At 36.8% G+C, this 27,343-nt stretch overlaps 1 protein-coding gene across 3 annotated transcripts; it reads left to right on the top strand.

Moving 5' to 3' along the window:
- Positions 1–15,314: 15,314 nt before the first annotated feature.
- LOC145097930 (Ku70-binding family protein) lies at positions 15,315–17,535 on the top strand. 3 transcript variants are annotated; one of them, XM_079035604.1, is made up of 6 exons: positions 15,315–15,734; positions 16,373–16,592; positions 16,683–16,804; positions 16,894–17,031; positions 17,129–17,212; positions 17,300–17,535. In XM_079035604.1, the coding sequence occupies exons 2-6, from the start codon at positions 16,475–16,477 to the stop codon at positions 17,432–17,434; spliced, it is 597 nt and encodes a 198-aa protein (XP_078891730.1). In that variant the 5' UTR covers positions 15,315–15,734; positions 16,373–16,474; the 3' UTR covers positions 17,435–17,535. The 3 variants fall into 3 exon arrangements, with proteins under 3 accessions (XP_078891730.1, XP_078891729.1, XP_078891728.1); XM_079035603.1 differs by having other exon boundaries at positions 16,370–16,592; XM_079035602.1 differs by having other exon boundaries at positions 16,315–16,592.
- The last annotated feature ends 9,808 nt before the right edge of the window (positions 17,536–27,343 follow it).

The raw sequence follows: 27,343 nt of genomic DNA, 5'->3' as shown, positions 1-27,343 counted from the left end.
GAATTATTTGGTCTCGAGAGAACTCCCATCAGATCTCACCCGAGCCCAGAAAGATAAAATCAAGAAGGAGGCGAAAAGATATGTTTGGGACGAGCCATATTTATGGAAGCACTGTGCTGATCAGGTGATTAGAAGATGTGTACCTCAAGATGAAGTCAAGTCAATCTTGAATTTCTGCCATTCAGAAGCTTGTGGAGGGCATAATGGTCCGCAACGAACCGCACGCAAGGTCCTAGACAGCGGTCTTTATTGGCCTCATATTTTTCGTGACTCCTTCCTATTTTGCAAAACTTGTGAAAGATATCAAATGACTGGGTCTTTGACATCTCGTAATCAGATGCCACTTACTCCAATCTTAATATGTGAATCTTTGATGTTTGGGGTATAGATTTCATGGGTCCGTTTCCGCCTTCTTTCGGGTTTGTGTATATCCTACTTGCTGTGGATTACGTGTCCAAATGGGTCGAGGCAAAAGCTACATGAACCGATGATGCCAAGGTTGTGGTTGATTTTGTCAAGACAAATATATTTGCTAGGTTTGGGACACCAAAAGCCATTATTAGTGATCGGGGCACGCATTTCTGCAATTGCACCCTTGAAGCCGTCCTCAAGAAATATGTTGTCACACATCGGGTATCTACAGCATATAACCCACAAACCAATGGACAGGCTGAAGCTTCAAACAGACAGATCAAGGGCATTATAGAGAAAACCATCAATCCGGTTAAGAAAGATTGGAGTATTCGTTTAGACGATGCGTAATGGGCTCACTGAACAGCATACAAGAATTCTATCGGTATGTCACCATACCGAATAGTTTTTGGCAAACCTTGTTGATTACCGGTCGAATTGGAGTATCGAGCATATTGGGCTGTCAAGAATCTAAATATGAGTATGAATGAATCTGGTAAGAAACGAAGATTGGATATTCAAGAGTTGGAAGAAATCAGGAATGATGCTTACGAGAACGAGGCGATCTATAAGGAAAAGACGAAAGCATTCCACGATAAGATGATCTCGCGAAAGGTATTTACTACCGTTCAAAAGGTACTCTTATACCATTCTCGTTTCAAACTTATTTCTGGCAAATTGAGGTCTCGTTGGGTGGGGCCTTTTGTTGTTACTAACGTGTTCAATCATGGTGCTATAGAAACTAAGAGTGAACAAACAGGAAAAATCTTTAAGGTGAATGGCCATCGTCACAAACCATTTTACGAAGGGTTCCAAGTCACAAATGAAGAAGTGGAAATAGTCGAGGTCCTGACTTACCACAACTAAGGGAACCAAGTAACAATGTCGAGCCAACGACAGTAAAAACGGGCAGCTTGCCGGGAGGCAACCCGAGCACTTGTTTTGCTTTTAGTTCTGCAACTTGTTTTAAATTTTTGTGTGTTTTTAGCTTCTTAGGGTGCTTCTTTTTAATTGAATCGTGTTTTTTAAAATAAAAAGGAACAGAGAGGTTTTGTAAAAAGTTGAAAAATAAGGTTTTGGTGGAACCTGCGACCGCAAGTACAGTCTTTGTGATCGCAGGTTATGCAGATCTGGGTCGCAGAACGTCATCAAAGTTTTTTGGGACAAATTTTTCACGTAAATACCAAACCTGCGATCGCAGATACAGTCCTTGAGATCGCAGGTATACAAATTTTCACTTATTTTTTTCAAAAACGGCAAAACAACTTAATTGGAACAATTTTCTTAAAACCTGCAATCGCAGGCTCTCCCCTTGCGGTCGCAGGTATCAGTTTTTTGCCCATGACGATTTCGCATATTTTTAAAAATGATTCGACCACTATTTACCAAACCTATGATCGCAGGTACTCCCTTTGCGATCGTAGGTATCATTTTTATTGAGTTTTCGACCGTTACAAATATCGAGAAGGAGCAACGGCTATCTTTGACCAACCTGCGATCGCAGGTACTCCCCTTGCGGTCGCAGGTTTCGATTTCCCTATAAATAATGGTCGCAGGCCTCATTTGTTACCACCACATTTCAAAAACACTCTCTGAAATCCTTTCCTTTTTTCGAGTTCTTTCATCACAAACACCCAAATCGTTCGTTTTTCGTCCAAATCAAGAAAAAAAGGTATCATTCTCTTCTATTTTACTCCTACAACATCTTTACGGTAACGAAATCACGTTTTCACGGTTGAAATTCTCCAAAAATCTTATTTTGTTCATCTTGAAATTTGAATTTTTGCAATTTCTTTTTCAGATCTACGTTCCGTTACTTATCCGTAGGCCACGAAAGGTAGAAATGTTTGCTCACGACGCAATTCAGAAGAGATTTATCCGAACGGAATTTCAAAAATCAAAATTTTTTTCAGCACGAAAAATATATTGTTGCTTAGCGCACAGTCAGGTATTTTCGTTCTAACACTGAATTTCTGTTTTTATTTATATATTCGCCCGGTCGTTTGGGAGTAGTTAGAAATACTTATTATTATTATTATTTACCTGGAAATTGTGCCTACCTTGCCCCAATCCACCTTGAAAAATGCCCCCTCGATCATCTCGTTCACGCAGACAGGTTGATGCTCTACAGTCATCATACACAGTCCAGGTGGACAATGTCACTTTAGACTTAGGTTCACAGGCCGTACTTGAATGTTACCAGCGGCTCCTTGACTGCGAGATTATGCCACAGGCCTGGCCCCTAGCCGCTCACTCATGCGGGAACTCCATATTTATGATGGTGTTCACACTCTTTTTGCCAATATTGGCCATCTAGTCTTAAGGACATGAGATCCGGACTAGAGAAGGAGAGGCTTGGAGCAAGGGGCTTTGCTTGGATTCGAGTTTCATTGCAGTTGGGGCATTCCTTGGAGGTAATATCTCGTTCTTGGGCTGTTGTTATGTTGTTTCTTCATTTTGGGGTTTGTGGGGAGCTTGTCTTTGGATGTAATTGGAGTCTAGAGGTTAGATATGAGGTTGCTACCTCAGATCTGGAATGGAGAAGGATCAAAGAGCATGAAAGTCCCTGTGTTGGAGTGTTTAGTGGAGCCATCATGTCCCAAACCCTAGAACTCGGCGAGTTGTATGAACAACTCGGCGAGTAGGTTGAAGATAGCCTTAGACTCGGCGAGTCTGTTCTTAGGGTCGGCGAGTCTTGTCGAAGAGTCCCAATATTTTTTGGTCGAGTCGAGAATCGGTGAGTCAAGGGATGACTCGGTGAGTTGTGTGCGAATGGACTCAGAGTTGTTGAACTCGACGAGTCTCGGGGTGACTTGGCGAGTTAGGTCGCGGATTGAGGGAAGTTCTGGGTATGGTGACTCGGCGAGTCATCGGGTTGACTCGGCGAGTAGAGTCAGTCAGGGGTTGACTTTGACCTTGTCTTTGACTAAGGGTTGACCAGTGGTTTCCAGGAGCATTATGGTAATTATTGATTATTGTTTTGAGTTCAGTGCATTGGTGGTTGTCCAGTGGTGGAGATCGTATCAGTGATCGGAGCAGCTTGGGTTATCTGTTCAGTCGGCAGTTTCGAGGTGAGTTATCCTCACTATATCAACAGGGTCTAAGGCACCAAGGCCGGCCCTTATCGGATTGAGATCCGGGTAGTTGTTGCTATGTTATGTTTGCATCCTGAGAGCTAGGATGGTATATGTTAGAGACCTGATTGAGATCGGTATCCTGAGAGATAGGGAGATGCTATGCTAGTGACCTGTTAGGTCGGTATCCTGGTTAGGATGGTGATATGCTATGTGATCTGTTTGATCTGCTTGTTGACTGTGAATTGCTATATGATTGTATGTATATGTGCACATGGTTGTTTGGACTGGAGTTGGGTTGAGGCGGGTCCTGCTGTGTGCTGTAGGCCAAGATACCCAGGGCGGACCGGTTGTCCCGAAGGCCCAGCGAGCGGTCCGGATAGGCTGTAGGCCCCGAAAGGGCGGACCAGACGTGCCGAAGGCTCGGAGAGTGGACCAGATAGACTGAAGGCCCGGTGCGGGCGGACCAGTCATACTGTAGACTCAGAGAGTGGACCAGGTGGATTGAAGGCCCCAGGAGCGGGCGGACCAATCACACTGTAGACTCAATGTATGTGGATAGACTCAGAGGGTGGACCAGGTGGACTGTAGGCCGGTGCGGCGGACCAGTCACACAGTAGACCTGAAGTGCATGGCTGTTCTGTGATCGGATGTGTTATGGCATGTTATGCGTGTATGGTATTTATGGTTGGTATTTTGGGGATATCTCACTAAGCTTTCGGGCTTACAATTGTGGTTTCATGTTTTTCCAGGTTCTTCAGGAGACTGTGGCAAGGCGAAGGCATGATCGTACCGCTCCTCATGATTTCATAGTATTGTGATTCTGGGAACACGTCAAATGTTTTGTATTGAAAACCTTTTTGTAAAGATTTAATGGAATCGAGATGTTTTTGAAAAATTTAAAATTGGTTGTATTTTCCGGTCGTTACACGCGATGCTATCTCCTCCGGGGTACACCTTTTTCACAGGTGATTCTTTCCGTTTGACCCTGCAGACCCTTAGGTCTATGCACATGCTTCGTCCTGCCCCAGGCGGGTATGTTTGGATGCTGGGTCGCTCCCTTTATTTCAAGGTCACTGGACCTGATGACATAACTCTCGCTGAACCTATTAGCGAGACTGAGTGGGTGCTCTCTTCGAACATCCAATTACCACCTCGCCCACGTAGGGAACCACATGCACCGTCTCATCGACCATCTTCATCCACTCAGCACCTAGATTATGAAGACCCCACACCTATATCCTTTACCCAGCCTGATCCTATGCAGACTGATTTTCCGGATCAGCCTCCACCCACTCAGCCATCTCACCCTCACCCCAACTCTCCTTTCACTTATCAGCATTACCTTGACCTTCGTAGGGATATTGCTTCCCTTCAGCAGACGATGACTGGTCTTCGCCTTGACTATCAGCAGTATAGCACTCAGGTTACCGACTATCGTAACGAGCTCTTAGGTCTGCGCGACGATTTCGACGATTTCCACGACCAGTTCTTCCGTCGCTATACTCCACCGTCCGAGTAGTCGTTTTCCACTCCTCCGTAAGCATTGAGGGAACTGCTTAATTTTAAGCTTGGGGAGGGGATTTCTTATCTTTTTGTAAAAAGTTTTTATTTTGTTAAAAAAAAGTTACGAGATGATGACGATCTTCACATACGATAGCTCCATGAAGTGGGATATTGAAAATTGAAAATGAAAAAAAAATCCGGAGCGACTTGATTGTTATTAGAAGTGTAGAATCAGTTGTCATAACCAGGGGACCCAAGACACCGTGATTCGAGACCCCGGCCTTAGATAATAAAAAAAAAATAGCGTACTGAAATGTTTTTTGGGCGGTAATAACAACTCCAAGATGATTTGCTTATTAATGTTTAAAAAGAATCTTTATCGGCAACTCTGAATCCACAGAACATGACCTTATTTGTTGACACGCGTTACCCTCGTGGTAACAAAGAGCTTAAGTATCAGATCCACACAACCAAAATGAAGAAAGGGTACAACGTTATATCTAGTACCCAAATGAAAGAATTTCAAGCGCTCAATTGAAGAAACTTCAAGAAATTCCAAAAAAAAAAAAGATTGAAGAAATCAAGTTCAAAACGAAGTATAAATCAAAGTTCAATCAAGTTAGAAGTTGTTCCAAAGTTACATCTGCCGAATAAAGAACTCTGTGATATGATACTTGTGGCTCTCGAAAAAGTGAAAGCAGAGAGCTCGGGCTCCTACGGGGGTTGGCCTTTGTTACTTCGGCGAAAGCTGATTTGGTCGTGCGGGTTCTTAAGGATGCGTCGATTCTGATTCTTGGCCATCTAGTCTTAAGGACATGAGATCCGGACTATGTTATTTTCGCTCATAAAGCTAATTAAGGTGCAAAGTTTAAATAAAACTAGAGTTGGATTATTGTGTTACATCGTTTTGTGGCCTTCCTTACCTTGGGAGTCTGTGATACATGAAAGATAGCAGGATGGTTGCTTTGGTGTTAGTGATTGGAGCCCAGTATCGATGTAAAGTCTGATCGTAAAAGAAAAAATAATAATATAAAAATTAAAAAATTAAAAAAAGAAGAAGGAAGCATGTTTCATTTTAGTTGTTCGTTTTTCATTTGCATACCATTTTAGTTCATTGTTCATTTTCTTTATCTTTGCAAGCATGTTTTATGTTTAGCTTTGGTAGTTCTTGTTATTTAAGTTTTTGTTTTAGTTAACGTGTGTCTAGGTTGTTCCGCTATTGCCTTTAGCCCCAATTCTGTTACCAAAGTTATCGTTTCCTTACTTGAGGGCAAGTAAGGTGTATGCTTGGGGAGGTTTGTTAGATGCATTTTATATGCGTCTTTTGGCACAATTTCCTACGTATTTCATTATAAAAAGTTAATTAATTCCCGATTTTTCTTATGTATTTCGTGTTTCATGATTATTTTGAAGAATGCCCGTACTGCTCACGTTTGTTATGATTTTTCAGGACCATTTGGAGCACATGGATGATTGCACAAGTTCGGGATGCGTTCGTGGATGCTTAGGAGCTTAATTGGAGTCTAGACCAAGGAAGGATACTGGGAAATGATCAAGAACTGCTTGGAAGGAGGAACGACGATCAAAATAGCCAAAAGAAGCAACTTGCGATCATATCTCCTATCCTTGCGATCGAGGTATGTCCTTGCGATCGAAGGTTTGATCGCAGGTTGCCCTCGAGGATTTGTCGAGCCAAAAAAATGCATCAGTATAGAAAAAGGGGTACTTGCGATCGCAGGTTGGTCAATTTGCGTCGAAATAGCAACGTACTTCATTAAAAAATCCCGTGACGCACTTTTGGGTGATACATGCGATCGCAGGTATGCCCCTTGCGATCGCAGGTATGGTGTTTTGATAGCTAGATGTATAAATACAGCCTGATACTCTTCCAGTAACCCTAATTTGGTGATTCCTTGCGTTTTAGAGGCGATTTTCAGAGGTTTCCAAGTGAAGAACGCAGATCTAAAGGAGACGATTCGATTTTTATTCGTAGTTTAGTAAGATTTATCGTTTAGACTCTAATTCTACTGTTTGTAATCCGTTTTTAGCCATGTCCGGCTAAAAAACTCAGATTTCAGTTTTGCAAGACGTAACCTTTTCGTATGATTAATCATTAAGCACTATGTTTGATTATGATTATTGTTTAGTTTGATCAATTATGTGTTAAATTGAATGCCTGATTTTGATTTCAGTTTCTGTTGGCCACTTAAATTGTTTGTGAATCATTCTAGTCATCTAATTGTTTAGATCCGTAATTGTCTAGACTAATTAGTAATAAGTGACAAGTATTAGATTAATTCTTAGATTAGGGTTAAGTCTTATATGAATTGATCAAACAAGTTTTAACGCCTCCAGGCTTATGAGAGGTATTAAACTTTAATGGGAAATTACACTGTGTCTAATGCAACTTTTCTTTGTTGATCAAGAGCTTGTTTGATTAATTTAGTTAAAAGTTAGGTTTAATTCAAAGAACTTATTTTGATTAAATGATTTTTGTAATAAAGGTCATTAGAGCTTGTTAATGAACCTTAGTACCAGTTTAAACAAGTGCATAGTCAAATATTGTGTTGAAGGTTAATTATATGATTAGGGGAGTCACCGTGAAACTGAAATTACTTTCTCTCATTTGAATTTTCATCACTTTAAATTTAGTCCTTTTCTCGTTATTTTCAATCTCTGTTAGTTTAATTTTCAAAAACAAAATCACCCCCTTTTTATGTTTATTGCATTCATCAAGAATCAGTTCACACCTTACGCAAAGATGTGTAAACATTAGGACGTGTCCCTGAGGATTCGACCCTGCTTACCTGTACTACCTGTTAGTGCATTAAAGCAGTTTATCTTATACTTTTATTTGTTTAAATCGTGTACGCCAACGGTTATAACACCACCCAAACCCATTTCTCAGGTCTCCAGCTCGGGAGTAAGCCAGGCATGTTATGGCTGTGGCGAAGTAGGGCATTTCATGAAAAACTACCCAAAAGCTGGGAATACAGGAGGAATAGGGAGACTACTTGCTATTGGCCACAATGAAGCGGTAGCAAACCCCACAGTAGTCACGGGTACGTTCCTTCTTGATAACTCTTATGCTTGTATCCTATTCGATAGTGGAGCAGAAAGAAGTTTCGCAAACCATAACTTTAGACAATTACTTAAGCAATCCCGCAACCACTAGAAGAAACATTCGTCGTAGAAATGGATAACAGAAAGACAGAGAGTTCTAATGAGATCTACATAGGTTGTACCCTCACGCTAGATAATCATTCGTTTTTAATCGACCTCATACCAGTATCGATCAAGAGTTTCGATGTCATTGTGGGCATGGACTGGTTGAGTCTCCATCGTACTGATATCCTGTGCTTCGACAAAGCTATCCGCCTAAACCTACCGAATAACGAAACCCTGTTAATCTACGGAGAAAAACCCAGTACGAGCCTTCACATCATCTCGAGTATTCAAGCCCAGAAGTACTTGCGTAAGGAATATCGCGCATCCCTTGCACACGTTGTCGACACGAGCCAGAAAATGAAAGATCTAAAAGACTTCCCCGTCGTATGTGACTTCCCAGACGTTTTTCTAGAAGAGTTGCCAGGCTTACCTCTGCAACGTCAGGTCGAGTTCAGGATCGACTTAATTCCGGGAGCTACCCCCGTAGCTAAATCACCCTATCGTCTAGCGCCTGCTGAGATGCAAGAACTGTCCGGTCAACTTAATGAGCTGCTCAATAAAGGTTTTATAAGACCAAGCTTCTCACCCTGGGGAGCGTCGGTCTTGTTCGTAAAGAAGAAAGACAGATCATTCCGTATGTACATCGATTATAGGGAGCTCAACAAACTCACGGTCAAAAATCGCTACCCTCTTCCTCGCATAGACGACCTATTCGACCAACTGCAAGGGGCGAATTACTTTTCCAAGGTTGATCTAAGGTTCGGGTATCATAAATTACGAGTGGTCGAGGAGGATGTTCCGAAAATAGCTTTCCGAACTCGTTACGGACACTACGAGTTCGTAGTGATGCCCTTCGGACTGACCAACGCACCCGCAGTATTCATGGACTTAATGAATAGGGTGTGTCGTCCTTACTTGGATCAGTTCGTCATCGTCTTCATTGACGACATACTTGTCTACTCTCGGAGTAAGGAGGAGCATAGCGATCATCTACGACGAGTCCTAGAAACCCTACGATCAGAGAAGTTATATGTGAAGTTCTCTAAGTGTGAATTCTGGATCCGAAGAGTTGAATTCTTAGGACACGTGGTTAGCGAGGAAGGAATCCACGTGGACCCATCCAAGATTAAAGCTATTGAGAACTGGTCAGCACCGAAGACGCCTACAGAAATTCGTCAATTTCTAGGCCTCGCTGGCTACTACCGCAGATTCATTCAGAACTTCTCTAGGATTGCGAAACCCCTTACTGCATTGACCCAGAAAGGCGTGACCATTGACTGGGGAGGGAAACAGGAGAAGGCATTCCAGACCTTGAAACGAGCCTTATGCACTGCACCAATATTGTCCCTCCCCGAGGGGACAAAAGTTTTTGTAGTATACTGCAATATGTCCAATCAGGGGCTCGGTTGTGTCCTGATGCAACGAGGTAAGGTCATCGCCTATGCCTCGAGACAGCTAAATACACATGAAGTTAACTACACCACACACGACATCGAATTAGGAGCGGTTGTGTTCACCCTATAGATCTGGAGACACTACCTATATGGTACGAAGAGCACGATATACAACGACCACAAAAGTCTACAACACATATTCAACCAGAAGGAGCTCAATATGAGACAACGATGGTGGGTCGAGCTACTCAATGATTACGAATGTGAAATTCGTTATCATCCGGGTAAATCCAATCTAGTAGCAGACACCCTAAGTCGAAAGGAATATTCTTGTCGAAGAGTCAAGTCATTAACAATGACTATCCATTAGCACCTATCCGCACAGATTAAGGAGGCTCAGCTCGAAGCTGTGAATCCCTACGAGGAATGGATAAGAATTTGGAGGTCAAGGGTGACGGAGCCTTATATCTCATGGACCGAATCTGGACCCCGCGACACGGTGGCTTCAGAGACTTTGTCATGAAGGAAGCACACAACACCCGATATTCCATTCACCCAGGTTCAGATAAGATGTATCTGGACCTCAAGAAGTCATATTGGTGGCCTAACATTAAAGCAGAGATTTCTACCTTCATGAGTAAATGCCTTACTTGGGCAAAGGTCAAGGCCGAATACCAAAAGCCGTCATGTCTACTACAGCAACTGGAGATACCTGAATGGAAGTGGGAGCGGATCACTACGGATTTCATAACCAAGCTACCCAAGACAACAGGTGGGCTTGATACCATATGGGTCATCGTCGACAGATTGACCAAGTCCGCACACTTTCTGCCCATCAAGGAAACAGACAAGATGGAGAAACTCACAAGACATACATTAAGGAGATCGTACGACTGCATGGTGTCCCCAAATCTATTATCTCCAATATGGATAGTAGGTTTACTTTAAGATTTTGGCAATCACTGCAAAACGCACTAGGGACGAGGTTGGACATGAGTACAGCCTACCATCCGCAGATCGACGGACAAAGTGAGAGGACTATCCAAACCCTGGAATATATGTTGTGAGCCTGTGTGATTGACTTTGTTAAGGCATGGGATACCCACTTACCCCTTGTCGAGTTTTCCTACAATAACAGCTATCACACAAGCATCAAAGCAGCTCCATTCGAAGCCCTCTACGGCCGAAAGTGCAGATCCCCTCTGTGCTGGGCTGAGGTGGGTGACACTCAGTTAGCTAAAGAACGAGTTCCTGACAGTGCTCTCACGGGTACGGAAATCATTCGTGAAACGATCGAGAAGATTGTACAGATACGCGAACGATTAAAAGCCGCTAGAGATCGACAGAAAAGCTACGCAGACAAACGAAGAAAACCTTTGGAATTCCAGGTGGGAGACCGAGTCCTTTTGAAAGTCTCACCCTGGAAGGGCACGATACGCTTTGGAAAGTGTGGAAAGCTAAATCCAAGGTACATAGGGCCTTTCGAGATTCTCGCTAGAATCGGCCTCGTAGCTTACAAACTTAACCTACCCCAGGAGCTTAGTAACATACATCCTACCTTCCACGTCTCGAACTTGAAGAAGTGCCTTTCAGACGAGACTCTCGTAATTCCACTAGATGAGATCGCGATCAACAAGAGCCTCAACTTCGTAGAGGAACCTGTGGAGATCATGGACCGAGAGGTCAAACGAATGAAACAAAGTCGCATCCCAATTGTGAAGGTTCGCTGGAACACCAAGCGAGGACCGGAGTTCACTTGGGAGCGTGAGGATCAAATGAAACTCAAATATCCTCATCTCTTTGCTTGGACACAGGCATAAGATTGATAGGAAAAGAGTAATTGTCTAGAGTAAGAGTGCAGCCTATGAATATGTCGTTAGTGCTCTCCTTCTTTCTGTTAGCCATATCAACGGTAAATGTTTCGGTAAGAGATTGGGATTTACACTTGATTAGATGTTTGAATGAATGACTAACAAAACTCCTCTCCGCACCCGAATCGAAGAGTATACATGCATAAGATTTGTCAAGGAGGAACGTACCAGTAACACCGGTAGGATCAGCAACTGCTTCTTCCTGACCCATCACCAGAACTCTCCCCATGTTGCCACCAGTCGTTGCCTTGGGGCAGTTTCTCCTGAAGTGCCTAGCCTCTCCACATCCATAACAAGTTTGACCAGCGCCCGCTCCCGGATCCTGGTTAGTTGGTTGAGCCGGTGTCTTGCAGTATCGAACTGTGTGTCCCTTCTTCCCACAGTTGTTACAGATCAACTCATAGCAGGGCCCGTGATGATGGAAGTTACACTTGGTGCACAGAGGCAATTTTACAGCATAACCACATGTAGGGGATTGGGTGGTTGGAACAGCAGTGGGAGAAGCAGCAGTATGAACTGCTACTATTTGTTGTTTCTTGGAGGGCTCCTGCGAAGACTGACCCTTTCGCTTATCACCAGACTTCTTCTTCTTCCCACCGTTATCCTTTTGGGGTCCAGGGACAGTTTTCACTTCATCCATATCGATTCCATGATCGATCAGAGTCTGTGCCAGATCCTTGGCGCTTTCAAACGTAGTTGGCCTAGCAGCCAAGACATTTCCTTTGGTGGGTTGCGTCAGTCCCCAGATGTACCTCTCGTTTTTCTTGCTTTCTGGGGTGACTATTCCCAAACAGAGAAGCGCCAGGTCACAAAATCTAGCAGTGTAAGCAGCGATGTCGGAACCCTTCATTTTCAAATTCTAGAGTTTGTGCTCCAACTTTTGCACTTCGCCCCTTGGGCAGTACTCCGCGAGTATGAGCTCCTTCAGTCTTTCCCAACCCATGGCATTAGTTACTGGCAGAGTTAGGGTTTTGACTCGACCATTCCACCAGGTCAAAGCCCTGTCGGTGAAGGTGCAGGCGGCGAACTTCACCTTGTTTGCTTTAGAACAGACGCAGATTTCGAAGATGGATTCGATCTTCTCGAGCCATCGAGTCAGGGCGATGACGACTCCATTTCCGTCGAAGGACTTGGGTTTCGCAGTCATGAAGTCCTTGTAGGAACACTCTTTCTGATGTCCCTGACTTCCATCTTGTCTCTGGGGGTCGGTTCCACCTCCAGCCCCACCATCGTTCACTTGTGCCATTGCTGCAGTTACGGCGGCAGTAACTGTTGCCTGGAACATGATAGGGTCGAACTAAGGAGTTGGTGGTGGTGGCGGGGCGTCGTTGTTCCTTCTGATGGGTCTTGGTCGGGGAGGCATCTTGTTCTAGAAGCACTCAGAAAGAAGAGAATGGTAAGTCTTCGAGATATAAAAACAAAATATATCTCATCCTGATAACGAAAGTATTCTACCGAGCGGTAATCATAGAAAGGTTACTAACACAAGTAAGTTATCGCTTAAGGAAGGAGAGGTAGCAATACTTAGAGTGAATCTGCATACTGAATTTGGCTCTAGCGAAAATACTCTTATAGTATTTTATGTGAGATGATTTTGGTAAGTTTTAGGCCTGCTGTAGCACCACAGTCACCCCCAAACACATGTTGGTCATGTCTCGGCTGAATATAGTTGATCAGGCTATATTCACCCTAGACATGATTACATAACTGCCCGGGTTTAACCGCAGCGTTCCAGAATCCAAATACTTTTGTTCAGTTCTACTAGCGACACGAATCTTGTTATGTATGCATGCTCGTATACTTCTTATAAAAATATTTATATTTTAAAAGTATACTTTTAGCGTAGAGCACTTAGGCCCCTTAGTGTTTATAGTTGTATACCACGTAAGGTTCGGTATACTAGTTCGCTATAAACATGGGCTCTGATACCAATCTGTCACACCCCGGAACCGATAGCGGAAACGTTCCGGGGCGGAGGACGTCATGTATAACATCACAACCAATGAATAACAACAATCATAGCAACACAACCATTACAATTAATACTTAAGTAAAAACATTTACATCTGTTTTGAAACTTAGTTTGAATTACATCCAATAGTTTTGCATTGTAAAAACTTAAAAACTCTTAATGCTTCAGTTCCTCGAAAATCCAGCAAGTACCTGTCTACTGATTTCTTGAGAATACAAGCAGTTCGAAAAAAAATATCAGCATAAAGCTGGTGAGTTCATAAGCAGTAATTTGTAATGAAAAACTTGTTGATGAGCGAGCCGAAATGTTTGTGTGGTCTCAAGAAAATCCGATATTTTCTTTAGTGAAAAACGTAGCGTTATCGATTTCGTATAAAACCATGAATGTTCGTTTCTGAAAAACCGTAGTGATATGCTAAAATACTACCTCATGTGACTAGCTAAAGCTAATCATGAAGTATAAATATTTAATATGTAAAACCGTAGCATAAATGATTCGGTTTTGAAAAACCCTGGCTCGGCCAGTATGCATAGTGTGTTTAGTTCTATTTGGTATAAATAAAACTGTTGAAGAAGCCGGGTTGGTAAACTAAAGGTGATTTATACATAATGTGAGTCGTATAATCATGCTTGGTATGGCTAGTGACCTTTCCAACGTTCCTCAGGCGTTGAGTGAAATGACATTTGTACATCTCAGGCGTGCCAGCCTAACTGTAGCTAGCAGTCCAGATATGAGATTTGTGAATAGATCTATTCGAGACTGACAATCCCACATTATTGAGTTTGTTTGTTGATGTTTTATCAAGATTTCAATATGATCTAGCTGATTAGAGAATGTTTCAATAACTCTTATGTTTAAAGAGTATCATATCATTAAATTTCTAACAAAAAAAAAATTATATATATACTAAAGTCCCAATATTTTCAACGATTTGACAAAAAAAGTCCTAAACTTTATTTTTTTGAAAGTAAAGTCCTAATTGACGATTTGACAAAAAGTCCTAAACTTTATTTTGTAGACAAAAAACTCTTAATTACTGGCTAACCGGGAAAAAAGGGTAAAAGTGTCAAAAACTGCCGGTAATTTGGACTTTACTGTCAAAAAAATAAAATTTAAGACTTTTTTGTCAAATCGATGAAAATATTGAGACTTTACTATATATATCCCTAAAATTAACGAACAATAGTTATAAATAAAAAAAAATAAAATTATAAAAATCATGGATGTCATATTATCCATACAAGTCTCTTTTGAAATTCAAATTGTCAATCTTATCACTTTATTATTTAGTATATATGTTTCATATTTGAATAATAATATTAAGTGTTTCTTAAAAGTCTTCTTTAACTTATTAATAATAATAAGTGATTTAAAATTAATGAACAATAATTTTAAATAACAATAACATCAAATTATAAATTACATAAAGAGAGCTACAAATAGATTGTATTTTAAATAAACACCATTAATGAAATTAGAAAATAATTACATAAGTAAAAATTTAAATTAATCAATCATAACAATCTTTAAAAATAATACTAAATAGATAATTATATTTAATTTTATTAATGAGGTAGGTGGGTTGATGTCGATGAATATTATTGTTTAAAATAGTTAAGATTATATATATATATATATATATATATATATATATATATATATATATATATTAGTGTAAAATATTATGTCAAAATTAATATCAATAACATAACTATTATAAACATATATTTTTCAATATTCTAAAATATATTTTTAAAATGTGACGCACAATGCGCATGAATTCGTGTTAAATTGTAGTTAGGGTCTGTTTGGTAGCCTCTTAATTGAATTAAGAGCAGATAAAAACTGTTTGGTTGCATATTATTTTATGCCTCTGAATTTATAAGTTTGCCTCAAAAAACTTTCAGATACATATCTGAAAAAATAAAAACAACGCGCATTCCCTTTTTTGCCCAAATACTTTATCTCCTCTTTGCTCTTTCTTCTTCACAAACGGCGCTTGCCACTGAAAACTCCAATTACAACCCTCCACAGTTCACCATCCTCTCCGGTCATCCCATCTAGACATCGCCGTCTCTAAGATTGCCGCCGACAACGAAGCCCTCCGGCTCCCTCATCGACGCGTATTTCGTTTTTACCCCTGCGCCCCCTCGTCTCTTTCTATTTCTCACGAATCCTATTCCTTCCAACCCCTCTCCGACGATTGCTACCCTCCAACGCCTGCTTGTCACCGTCTCCTCCAACGACTCACAGCCCTAATCGGACCATCGTTGGAGCGCAGTCCCTCCACCTAATAGGACGATCGGCCAGCCCCACCATTTTTCGGATATCACACCAGGTAGTGTGTAGAATTTTAGGGTTTTCAATTTATCTTGCTTTTTTGGAATTGTCAATCGATCACCGCTTGAAATATTGTTTATTAGCCAACTCCATGACTCAGCCCTAATCGGCCAGCCCCACCATTTTGATATGCATATTTCAAGTCATATTGGTATGTATTGTTTATGAAATATGATAGCAGGTGTATACTCGGAATCAATATAGTTTTGATCCGATAGAAGTGTTTTCTGGCAAAGTTGAACCAATTATTGAGTTGTTTATTACCCATTATTGAGTTTGCTTGCTGATGTTTTATCAAGATTTGAACCAATTTGATCAGTTATCTACTTTGTTGCTATTCTGGAGATGTGCTTACAGTTCATTGTTAATTCAGATAGTTATGGTTATGTTTTATCCCACAAATCCCCCAAATCAATGATGTCTTGTACGTTATATAATTGGAGCAATTTTTCTCAATGCATCAGATTATCGTATAGTTAGAGCTAGTTGTCTTCGTATTTCTAACCAAGAACAGTCAATCTCGTCTTCTTCTTCTTCTCGTCAAACTGATATTCTTCATCTGATATTTCTGGCATTAGGGTTCTTTGGTTGGTGTCATTCTTTTGTTACTGATTCCATATCTGTGTTCCCAAGTAGAAAAGCTTCTCATATGCAAACTGACCCAACATAAGGCCCGCTTGCAACCGGATCTATCCCGACTGGACCCGGCATCTGCTTCTCAACGACCAAACCAACAAAATGGCAGCAGCATCCAATTCCGCTTCTGCACCCCCCTCCGGCAACAGCTTCTCGTCCGCCGCTAAGGACGGCATGACGGTGGAGGAGTGCGAGACTATGATCCAAAGAAGCCTTAGAAGTAATTCCGCATAACCTTTTTCAGATTCTTAGTGTTTAGGGTTTATAATTTTTGCATCGTAATCACTGAATCCGCCATACATATCATCAGCTCCATCGGTGAAGTTTTTACGGGAGCATTTGGAGAAAAGTGGATGTAATATCGCGTCCAATTTTATCAAGGCTGTCAATTGCGACCAAAAGATGAGTGGTGGTTATGTTCGCGGAGAAGGGGTAATAATAATTCTTGTATATCCATTAGATTGCCCTAATTATTCCTTTTGATTTACACAATTGAAACGCATATATGCTGCAATTTGTAGATAGTGGTATGTAGCAATTACATGAACATTCAAGATGAGGTAAATCAAGTGGTTATCCATGAACTAATTCATGCATATGATGACTGTCGAGCTGCAAATTTGGATTGGACTAATTGTGCTCATCATGCTTGTAGTGAGGTCTGAATCCTTATCCTTCTTATCTTCTTTCTTAAATCTTAATCGGTCCATTAAAAATCTTATTCCTTTTTTGCCCCTGTTTCTATCTTATAAACAGATTCGAGCTGGGCATCTCAGTGGTGATTGCCACTATAAAAGGGAACTCTTGCGAGGTTTTGTCAAAATAAGAGGCCATGAACAAGTAAGTTTATTTTTTATTAGTAATTAATATCTGCTTATTAAAATTTCAAAAAGTTACCCTGTTTTTATTTTTATTTGATATATAAAGGAGTGTGTGAGGAGAAGGGTAATGAAGTCATTAGCCAACAATCCATATTGTTCAGAAGCAGCTGCTAAGGATGCAATGGAAGCTGTGTGGGAGACTTGTTATAATGATACAAAGCCATTTGACAGAGCCCCTTGAGATTTTTTATATAATTTCTGGGTTGAGTTTTTCCCCATTTTTATTCAAACTATGTAATTTTAACAAGACTTGAGCATTGATATTTGAGAATTTTTCCTGAATATTTTCTCTATAATGTTTTTGCATTTCCATAATAATTGTTGTTTTCGACTTAGAATCATTTAGTCTAGATAATTTTATATGATTGTTTCTTTTTGACTTAATGAGTTAGGCCAAAAATAACCTTTGCTTAATATCGTTAAAAACTTCAAATATGTCGAATTTGGTTTTTAAATTATTAGGGTAAAATTATCATTTAATATATATTCAGTCTAATAAATAAAAAAACATTATGTACACATATCATTACTTATAGGGATAATGACCTGAAAGGGTAACAAACTTTCGACTTTTGTTACATTTAGTCATTAAACTTTTTTTTGTTATCTATTTGCCATTGAACTATTGAAACTGTTCACATTTTACCCTTATGACCGGCTGTTACCGGTCATAAGGGTAAAATGTGAATAGTTTCAATAGTTTAGTGGCAAATAGATAACGAAAAAAAGTTTAGTGACTAAATGTAAACAAAATCGAAAGTTTGTTTCCCTCTAAAAAGTTCAATGACTAAATGTGAACAAACTTCCTATTGTATTATGTTTTAGCAAAATTATTTATTTTTGTTTAATTGTAGCAACATTTGTTGATGAAGAAATCTATGAAATAAAAAAAACAAAATGTAACATCCGGATTTTCAGGTATCATAATTTAAGTATTTTTCTTTTGAGTTAAGAAGAGAGACTCGACGAGTTGATGCCTCAACTCGTCGAGTAAGGTCGCGACTGATGACTCGGATTAATTAATGGACTCGAAGAGTCGGTGAGGCGACTCGATGAGTCCGCGCTATTGGCAGAAACCCGAAATCTTTGGGCCCGAGCCATATTTAAAGGCACTTATGGCCTTCAATTGCGACTACCTTTCCCATAAGTGAGAACCCTAGCGAGCTTGAGTGTGTAGAGTGAGAGGAAGAGCTATCTTGAGCGTTTTGGTGTGATAGATCTGGACCCTTCTAGGTTCAGAGAGCCGAGAATATGAAGTTTTAGTAGAGTAAACCTTGGGGTTCGAAGTTAGGAAGCATTTATGGTATTTTTATAGTATATATAGTTACTTTCATCTAACACATAGATATGAAGTATTTTATATAAATTACGTGCTATGTGTGCATATTATTTGAATACTTGTTGTCTATGCTGGATGAACGATTTTATACATGTTTTAAAAGATTTAAACGGTATATTTATTTTATATCTACAAATATGTTGCGGATGAAACATGGGTAGATGAAATAGTTGGTGTGTGATAAAATAAAATGATGAGAGATAGGTGATGATAGAAAGGTGATGATAATTAGGTAAATAGATGATGATGAATATGTGATGTAGGATGAAAGGAGATACCATAACCTTAACCAACAATGTGACGATGTAGTCATCTACCAGAGTATAGATGGTGACCACGGACTATTCTAGATAACCCAGTGGAAACACCAGCAGGCCCATAACTTGTAGGTGATGAATTACGAGTTCAAGCGATGTTGTAACTACGTATTCATGCGATGATACTCTAACCCCTTACTATGAATTACGAGTTCAGACGATGTTGTAACTACATATTCATGGGATGTCACAAATTTCGCATGCCAAACCAATGGTCATAATTCACATCAGTGAGAATGGTTCATTTTTTTGTAAAACCAAAATCAGATTGGAAATTTTGATTTTTTATTTTGGAAAATCTCAAACCATTGGTTTTTTATTTCGGTTTTGGTTTTTTGTTTTTTTTTAAATATATTTTCAGGGGTTTTTTTTTTTATTTCATAGATTTCTTTATCAACAAATGTTGTTACAATTTAACAAAAATAAATAATTTGCTAAAACATAATACAAGAGGAAGTTTGTTCACATTTAGGGGGTGTTTGGCTTAGCTTTTTAAGGGCCAAAAGTCCTTTTTGGAAAAGTTGCAAAAATTCAGGTTTTCCTGACTTTTCCAAAAAGTTGATTTTCCTTCTATCAAAAATCAAAAAGTAGGTTTTAAAATTGGTTTGCCAAACATCTTTTGGCTTCTATCTTTTTCTAAAATATCTTTTGGCTTCTCAAAAGCTAAGCCAAACACCCCCTTAGTCATTGAACTTTTTACAGGGAAACGAACTCTCGATTTTGTTCATATTTAGTCACTAAACTTTTTTTCGTTATCTATTTGCCATTGAACTATTGAAATTGTTCACATTTTACCCTTATGACCGGCAACAGCCGGTCATAAGGGTAAAATGTGAACAGTTTCAATAGTTCAATGGCAAATAGATAACGAAAAAAAGTTTAGTGACTAAATGTGACAAAAATCAAAAGTTCATTACTCTTTCAAGTCATTATCCCTTACTTATACTATAGTCACTGTACTCGTATAGGATGTAATCGAGATTTATATTATAAAGAAAACTTATGATCTTATATATTATCTTTGGAAATGGGGAAATATTTGCTTTTTTTTAATCAAGTGAACATCAAAGTACTAAACAACTATTCTTGTCTGTATTAAGAAGACGCAGAAAGAACAAAAAGAAACACCGCAACCCAACGTTCTAGAGCTTAAATTATCAATTTATCATACAAAAAGATTAAAACTTTAGAAATTTCTCACAACTTTAATTTAACCACACTAATTTTGGTTCTTTAACCGAGGTTATTGGAAGTAGCTAGACTAGAACACTAGCTGACTAGCATGTTCCAAACAGTGGACATACCTCGTATACAAATAGCCACATCATTAAACACAGCAAAAAAACACAGAATTTATGTTTAGGTTTGCATGGAGAAGGTTTTCAAGATAGCCATAATCACATGTCTCTGTTTGATGTCTCATACATGTCAAAATATTGCTGCTATGGATCATGTGCTACGTCATGATTTTACAGGTAAATGTGTCGAAATTGTTGTCTTTGTGGTTATGTGATATATATAAGAGTTAAATAAAAAATAATCACAATTTTGCCACAAACTAGCTACAAAAAGTAAGTGATTATTACAACTTAAAGTAGTAAACATGTGGATATTACCATCTCTAGGGCATATATATATATATATATATATATATATATATATATATATATATATATATATATATATATATATATATATGCGCGCTGTAAAAAGTCTTATATTTTAGATGTTTTTTTTTTTTTTTGGAAAAGTCATTGTAAAAAAAAGTTCTCTACAAAAAATCATTGAAGATTTGTATGTTTTCAATGAAAACCGTTTCATGATTTTTAACCATTCGATATTAGAATAACTGAATAAATAATAGAAACATTTGTATATTTTGGATTTCTTTTATGAAAAAGTCCGTAATTAAAACCATATGAAGTATTCAATTATAAGAGCTTTTGCGTTTTGTTTTTATCCTGATTAAATGGTTAAAACTCTAAGATGATTAATGAAAACTATACAATCTAAAACAGCTTTAATGGAAAACTCTTATTTATGATGTCGTTTCCATTAAAAAAAAAATCAATAAGTAAAGGCTTTTCTAACATTTTTAATTATATATATAGTCATCTGATTATAATTGTTTAATATTATTACCCGGTCCTTTTTAAATTGCAGAAAAAAGAATGAGTGGTGGTGGTGGTGATGGTAGACAAAAGAGGTGGTGGTCGGAGGAAGATTATAGTTTACCTCACCGTCGTATTCCTGTGCACAATGATGTCGAGCCATAATATAATGTAGTTCTATCAAATGTATAAATATTAGGTATTATCACCATATACTATAGTCCTTTGGCCATTACGTATGCTCCACAAGGTTCTTACAACCATCTTATTTTCACTGTATCCCTCCTATAACACCACTGAACCTAGAAAACATATTTTACTCCACTCACCACTTTAATATATATATATATATATATATATATATATATATATATATATATATATATAGTCTAAAAATGAAAGAAGAGAGATAGAGAGAAAACACAGGAAGGAAAGAGAAAGAGAAAGAGGAAATACTAAATAGTCTAATCTATCTCCTTTGTTGCCATCTTAGCAAGTATCACACCACATCATGATTACGGTGTTTGGAAATTGTCTTTATGCATAAGGAGGGTCCCACATCACCCTACAACCTTCCTTACGTGACTAATATTGTATGATCTAATTATATGTATTTATATGTTGATCTTATTTTAATCCCTTTTCTAAATGTTATATATAAAAGGTTTTTTTTTAAACGGCAAATATATTAAAAACCTCAGCTTAGCAAGATGCTAGGCCAACGAAAAAGAAAGCAACACATAGTTCAAATAATTACAAACATAAAAAAGAAGAGACTGCCCAATCCCCTCACCAGATATTTTTCTTAGTCCCCCTATCTTTACACCAAAGAAATACCATATCTATTATATTATCAGCAACAATAGTAGGAGATAACTTGGTATTTTGAAATATCCTCTCGTTTTAACTCCTCCAAATACACCAAGTTTTATTTTATATAGTAAGAGATTGGTGTTTGTACATCAAGGTCTCGTTAGCATTTAATAGAAACATATGATAAAAATAAAATTAATTTAGGAAGTTTAAATTACAACATATAAACGATCCAAATTACAAATTGTTTCAAAAATGCACTAGAATTGGTTTCCCTAGGATTTTGTAGATGGATTAAATCTATCCTAATAAATTAATATCTATTTTGTCAAATGTCAACTTCTCATTCAATTTGATATATTATTTTCTTAGAATTTTAAAGTAATTAATATTTCATATGTTCTTTTTCATCTTCATTAAAATGCACCTATTGATAATTATATTTAAGCATGAACCCCTTCTAATTTAAGCATCCTAAATTTAATCAAACTACATTTAATTTATTTAAATATGGTTAGTTTTCAAATGTCCTCTTACATTTTCGATGAATGTTTTAAGTTATGTGAATGTCATAAGTTATCTAATGTCGTGTTCAATTTTCGATATTAATGAACTGATAATGCAATACTTGGTGGTGATAAATTGCATAATGGCTTTTTAATTCTTTGATATGAGGCATGTTGTATTTGGATATTGTCATTTTCATTTTAGGACCTTAATTTCATTAATTTTGAATTTTAAAAGTTTAGTTTTAGTTGGAAACACATATATAACATCCCAAAATAAAGATAACATAATTCATCAAATTAAAATCTACCTTAATTTATGAAGGTAAACTTAACATATCACATTTAATGTTGTATTCAAAAAAGTCTTTGGAAATTTATGATTAAGAACAATTATTTATAATATGTCAATATGTTTTTATTAGTATAAATTGAATTACTTCCTTATTAATTATTTCCGTTTGTATTTATTTCAAAACTTAACTTTAAAAAATATTTAATGTTTATATGGTGATATTCTTTTTAATCAACTCGTATAATATACAGGTTTTACAACTAATTTATTAATCCATTACGTAAAGAATGATTTAAAACGTTGATTATGCGTATATTTGGAGCTTCAAAAACCTACAACATGTTTCATAATTCTTTCATGGATCTTTTTCCATTATTCACTATTTTAATAATCAATTCCCAACTTATTGTCGACTTGCAAGAGCTTAAACAAAGTGAGATTGTCGTTGGTGCTTTAAATGGAAATATTAATTGGAGTAAATTTTAAATATGATCGGTAAGTTTGTATCTTTTTAAGGGCCGTTTTTTGGTTTTAATCCCTTCATTTAACTTTGTTAGAAGGTAATAAATCATTATCAATTGGCTATTTTTCTCTTACCCTAAATCTTTCATTTAGTATTAATATAGCTATTATTATTATTTTATAGTGGTCCACCAACCTCATCCCTCCATTCCCTGGTTGTCGACCATTCTCCGATTAAGGCTTTTGACAAAAACCTAAAAGCTCCCAATTTCAAAGTAACGACATCCATATGTATTTGAACATATAGAACTTTTGAAAATAAGTAAATGGTTAAAAGAAAGCATATACACAATTGTTGGCCATGCATTGACTTTGAACTATAAACAAGATAAAAACACAATTAATCATCAATTTATTTTCACTATTTATTTTTCTGTCACATCAACTTTTCACTCACTCTTCTTTTCAAAACCGAGGAAATAGTTATCTTTCATTTCATTTCATTTTTTTTTATTTTAAAAAATATATATATTTTAGACAAATTTTATACTCACTTTGTAGAGATTTTTTTAGAATGGTAGTATCGCAGTAGTGCAACGGAGTATCTTTGTGACAGCATGACACCTAGTCACGAAGACCTGAGATCGAAACCTCTCTAAAAAGAATAATCACCCCCAGTCTTTGTACTCAGTTTCTCTTTGTAGGGATTAAAAACCGTAAATTTTAATATAATTTTTTTTTTGTGTATATATATATATATATATATATATATATATATATATATATATATATATATATATATATATATATATATAAAATTTAATAAAAATTAAAAAAAAAAAAAAGAAATTGCATTTAAATGGCCTAGCCAATCAAGAGATGGGAGAATTACAGGGAAGAGAGCTTTCACTCTTAATTTGTGCACATTAAACCAGACTCATGATGTGGTGTTCCTGTATGACCACCCAACTTTGTTAAATGCACTTTTGAAACATGTTCAAAATAGAATGAATTTATGTTCTTAATATTGGCATTTTCCCATGTTATCGAGAAATTTCTACAAGTGTGTTGATAATAAATATATTTTGCAACTATCAAAAGTTGAGTTCCAAGCGTTTTGGATGTCTACAAGTGTCTTTTTAGGACGTTCATATCTAGCACGAATCTTTACAAGTTTTTAAAAATTTTTAACTTTTACCTTTTAAAAGAACTCGAAAAAAAAACTTTGTTTTGCAATAGGAGCTTTTAGTTTTTATTTATGCATAAAAAAAAAAAAAAAAAAAAAAAAAACCTTGAATGCAAAAAAAAAAAAAATTCGACTTTAAGTTTTTAACTAATTTTACACATTTAAAAACTAACCACTTTTACCAAACACTTTTGAATAAATAAAAATTTTAGCTTCCAACTACCAACTAGTTTTTTAACACGTACTTAGTTAAAATGTCAAGTGTTGATTCATTTTCATTTAGTAGATTAACGGTTTGCTCGCTCTTTTTACAGGTGATAATGTTGGATTAAAGTGTCTAAGGTCCTAACTAAATTGATATAATGTTGATAAATAAAAGTAAATTTCTTTTTAGGTTATCCTCATAACCAAGAAATTGCTTAGATTGATTATAGAAAAGAAGTAAATGATTTATTATTATATTATATGATTAATAAATTAATTACAAATAGTTATAATTAATTTATAACTAATTAGAATTAATTTGGAATTAATTATATGTTAATTAGAATTAATTAAAGGTTGAAGGACTAAAGTTGTAATTGTTCAAAAATTGAACAGAGGACTAGATAACTAGATAACTGTCTTATTTAAGATAATATTATTTTATATTCAAATTATGGTTTCTAGATGTCTCCTAATCACCTATAAATAGAGTCTTATACCATGGAATTTCCCTACACTCTATTCCTCAATACGAGATCCGAAAATTGATCCTATCTCCCTTCTCTCCTAATCTTTATAGGGTTCTTGTGTTGTGGGTGTAACCCATTAAAGTCTCACACACAATTGGAGCTTGTTTTCAAAGAGACTTTTGGATTGCTCTTATTTGAATCAAAGATTTGTTTACAATAACAAATCAGAGGTATGTAATTTTTTGTGAATTTCGATTTATACTAGGGTTTAGAAGTTTTGTTGTTCAATAGTATGTTGCTTCAATAGTGTTATGACATATATCAAAGTAGGTTATATGTACCCTTAAGAATATAAGGATTTTCCGCATTGTTACATGTAAAACTCATTGGTGGTATCAGAGCATTAGGTTGTCTAACAATTAAATGTGCATGAGTTGAACTTACAAATTGGAGATTGTAGAATCGTATGTAGCAGCGTCACGACGTGGGGATCTTTCAGCCACGTCGTGACAATTTTTTGATCCTCGTTTTTCTTCCTTCTGTCACAACGTGGAGAGTTATCTGCCACATCGTGAAGAACCTTTATTCAGCGAATTTTTATTTCTAAAATTCAAATTGATTAGGATAATTACTTTAGTTAATGTTATTTTAATTGTATACAATTTAAATATTTAACTTGGTAATCAGATATCTTAAATCTTGAATTTGTGAATTATCCTAATGGTTTTAATTATATTTAATTAATTTATTAATTAAAAGATAAATATTAAAATCATTAATTGGGTTAAATAATTAGTAAATTAAAATATTTAATAATTAATTTCTAAACCTTGTTGTTTTTAAAATGTTTAAAGTACACCCTTATACTTATATATTAAATATTTAATAGTATATGTATGATATGAGTTAGTCGAATCATTAGAATGTCTCGTTCAGGATATCATGCTATAAATAAGGTATAAGGAAACAGATTATAAAATGATCGTTGAATGGGTGTCCTTTTCGCCCACCGCTCTCATATGTGGTGGAGGGTCGTTAGTAGAACGGGTTCGATAGGATATAACCTCATTAAAAGTATAATGCTATAAAGTACTACAAACTTTTTTTAAATCCCACATTAGTTACTTTAGGAAAATGTGAAAATATATGCTAATCCATGAAAATGCACATCAATCTTTATGAGTCATTGGTGGAGCGTGTATGGTTAACCACGACATTAATTTGGTACTATAAAGTTGTTATGATGGAACAACTCGAAAACTATTATTAATTAATGGAGCGTGTGTGGTTTACCGGCACATCAAATTTAAGATGATAAAAGACTTCGGGGTTGTCAAGCGGGTTTGCATGGTTATTCATATCTTATTTGTGATCAACAATATCATAGTCACAAGTTGAATAGCATAATCTGAAATTAAACATGCCATTGATAAGATTCAATGAATCTCAATGATCTAGGAATTTCAAATCGATTGAAATTGGTAAAGTGCGTTATCTACCTTAAATGAATTTGTTATTAGATTACGACATCCTTTTTCTTTATTTCGAACTGCGTTATTGGATCATAGCCTTGAATATTAATTTGTTAAAATATTAAGGATTGAATCAACTAATTAAAATCTTGTCTTTTTCAAATATGTCTTCATGTTGAGAGAAGAACTTAATGATAAAGAGATTGTGGTGCGGAATTTAAGTTAATCTCACGGATCTTTTTAAAAGCTCAACAATAAAGGATAACATAATTGAGTAGGAAACAAAACAACAAAATACAACATTAAATATAAACAAGTTAAATAGATACTTGTTTAATCATAACATTATTTGCAATCAAACACAAGTCATTAAATGATGAACAACAAAGTATGAACAAGAAAAATGAATGATAAGGAGAATTGTATTTCACTTGATATGATAAGGAAGATGGCAATCAGACATACATCTAAACAATTACAAGAATGTCTATGTATAGGAAGAAATAGTACAAGTCTCTAAATAAGATATTACAAATGTATTCCTGATCTAGACGGCCATGCTCCCCATGCTTGGGACTGGCAAACCCAACCTAATACACAATGTAAGAAATGTGATTGATAGGTGCATTTTATGCATCTTTTTGCACACATTTTAGTCCCTTTTGTGCATCCATTTAGCATAGTTATCTTTCATTTTTTCTTGCATTTCATAAAAGTCATGTTAGTATCTAGAACAACCTTATTTGCACACTTTTATGGGTTTTTCAGGTAAACCAGAGGTTAGAACACGTATTGGGAAGTGCCGAGAAGCATTGGTGAAGATTTCGGGATGATCGGGTGAAGAACGGAAAAGTTGGAAAAATGAAGTTTGGATTCGGAGTCAGAGGAGTACACGGGTCGTGTTGGATTTACACT

The sequence above is a fragment of the Lactuca serriola genome, chromosome 4 (genome assembly GCF_051521515.1).
Source record: "Lactuca serriola cultivar US96UC23 chromosome 4, Lser_US96UC23_V15, whole genome shotgun sequence".
NCBI classification, from domain to species: Eukaryota; Viridiplantae; Streptophyta; class Magnoliopsida; order Asterales; family Asteraceae; genus Lactuca; species Lactuca serriola.
The sequence above is the reverse complement of the archived record's forward strand: the minus strand, read 5'-3'. Positions and strand labels throughout refer to the sequence as shown.

Excerpts from the sequence above, each read along its gene's own strand:
- LOC145097930 (XM_079035604.1), top strand. The coding sequence starts at position 16,475 with ATGGCAGCAGCATCCAATTCCGCTTCTGCACCCCCCTCCGGCAACAGC. Across the intron at positions 16,593-16,682 it reads GATCCAAAGAAGCCTTAGAA|CTCCATCGGTGAAGTTTTTA; the intron begins GTAATTCCGCAT and ends ACATATCATCAG. Across the intron at positions 17,032-17,128 it reads CTCATCATGCTTGTAGTGAG|ATTCGAGCTGGGCATCTCAG; the intron begins GTCTGAATCCTT and ends TCTTATAAACAG.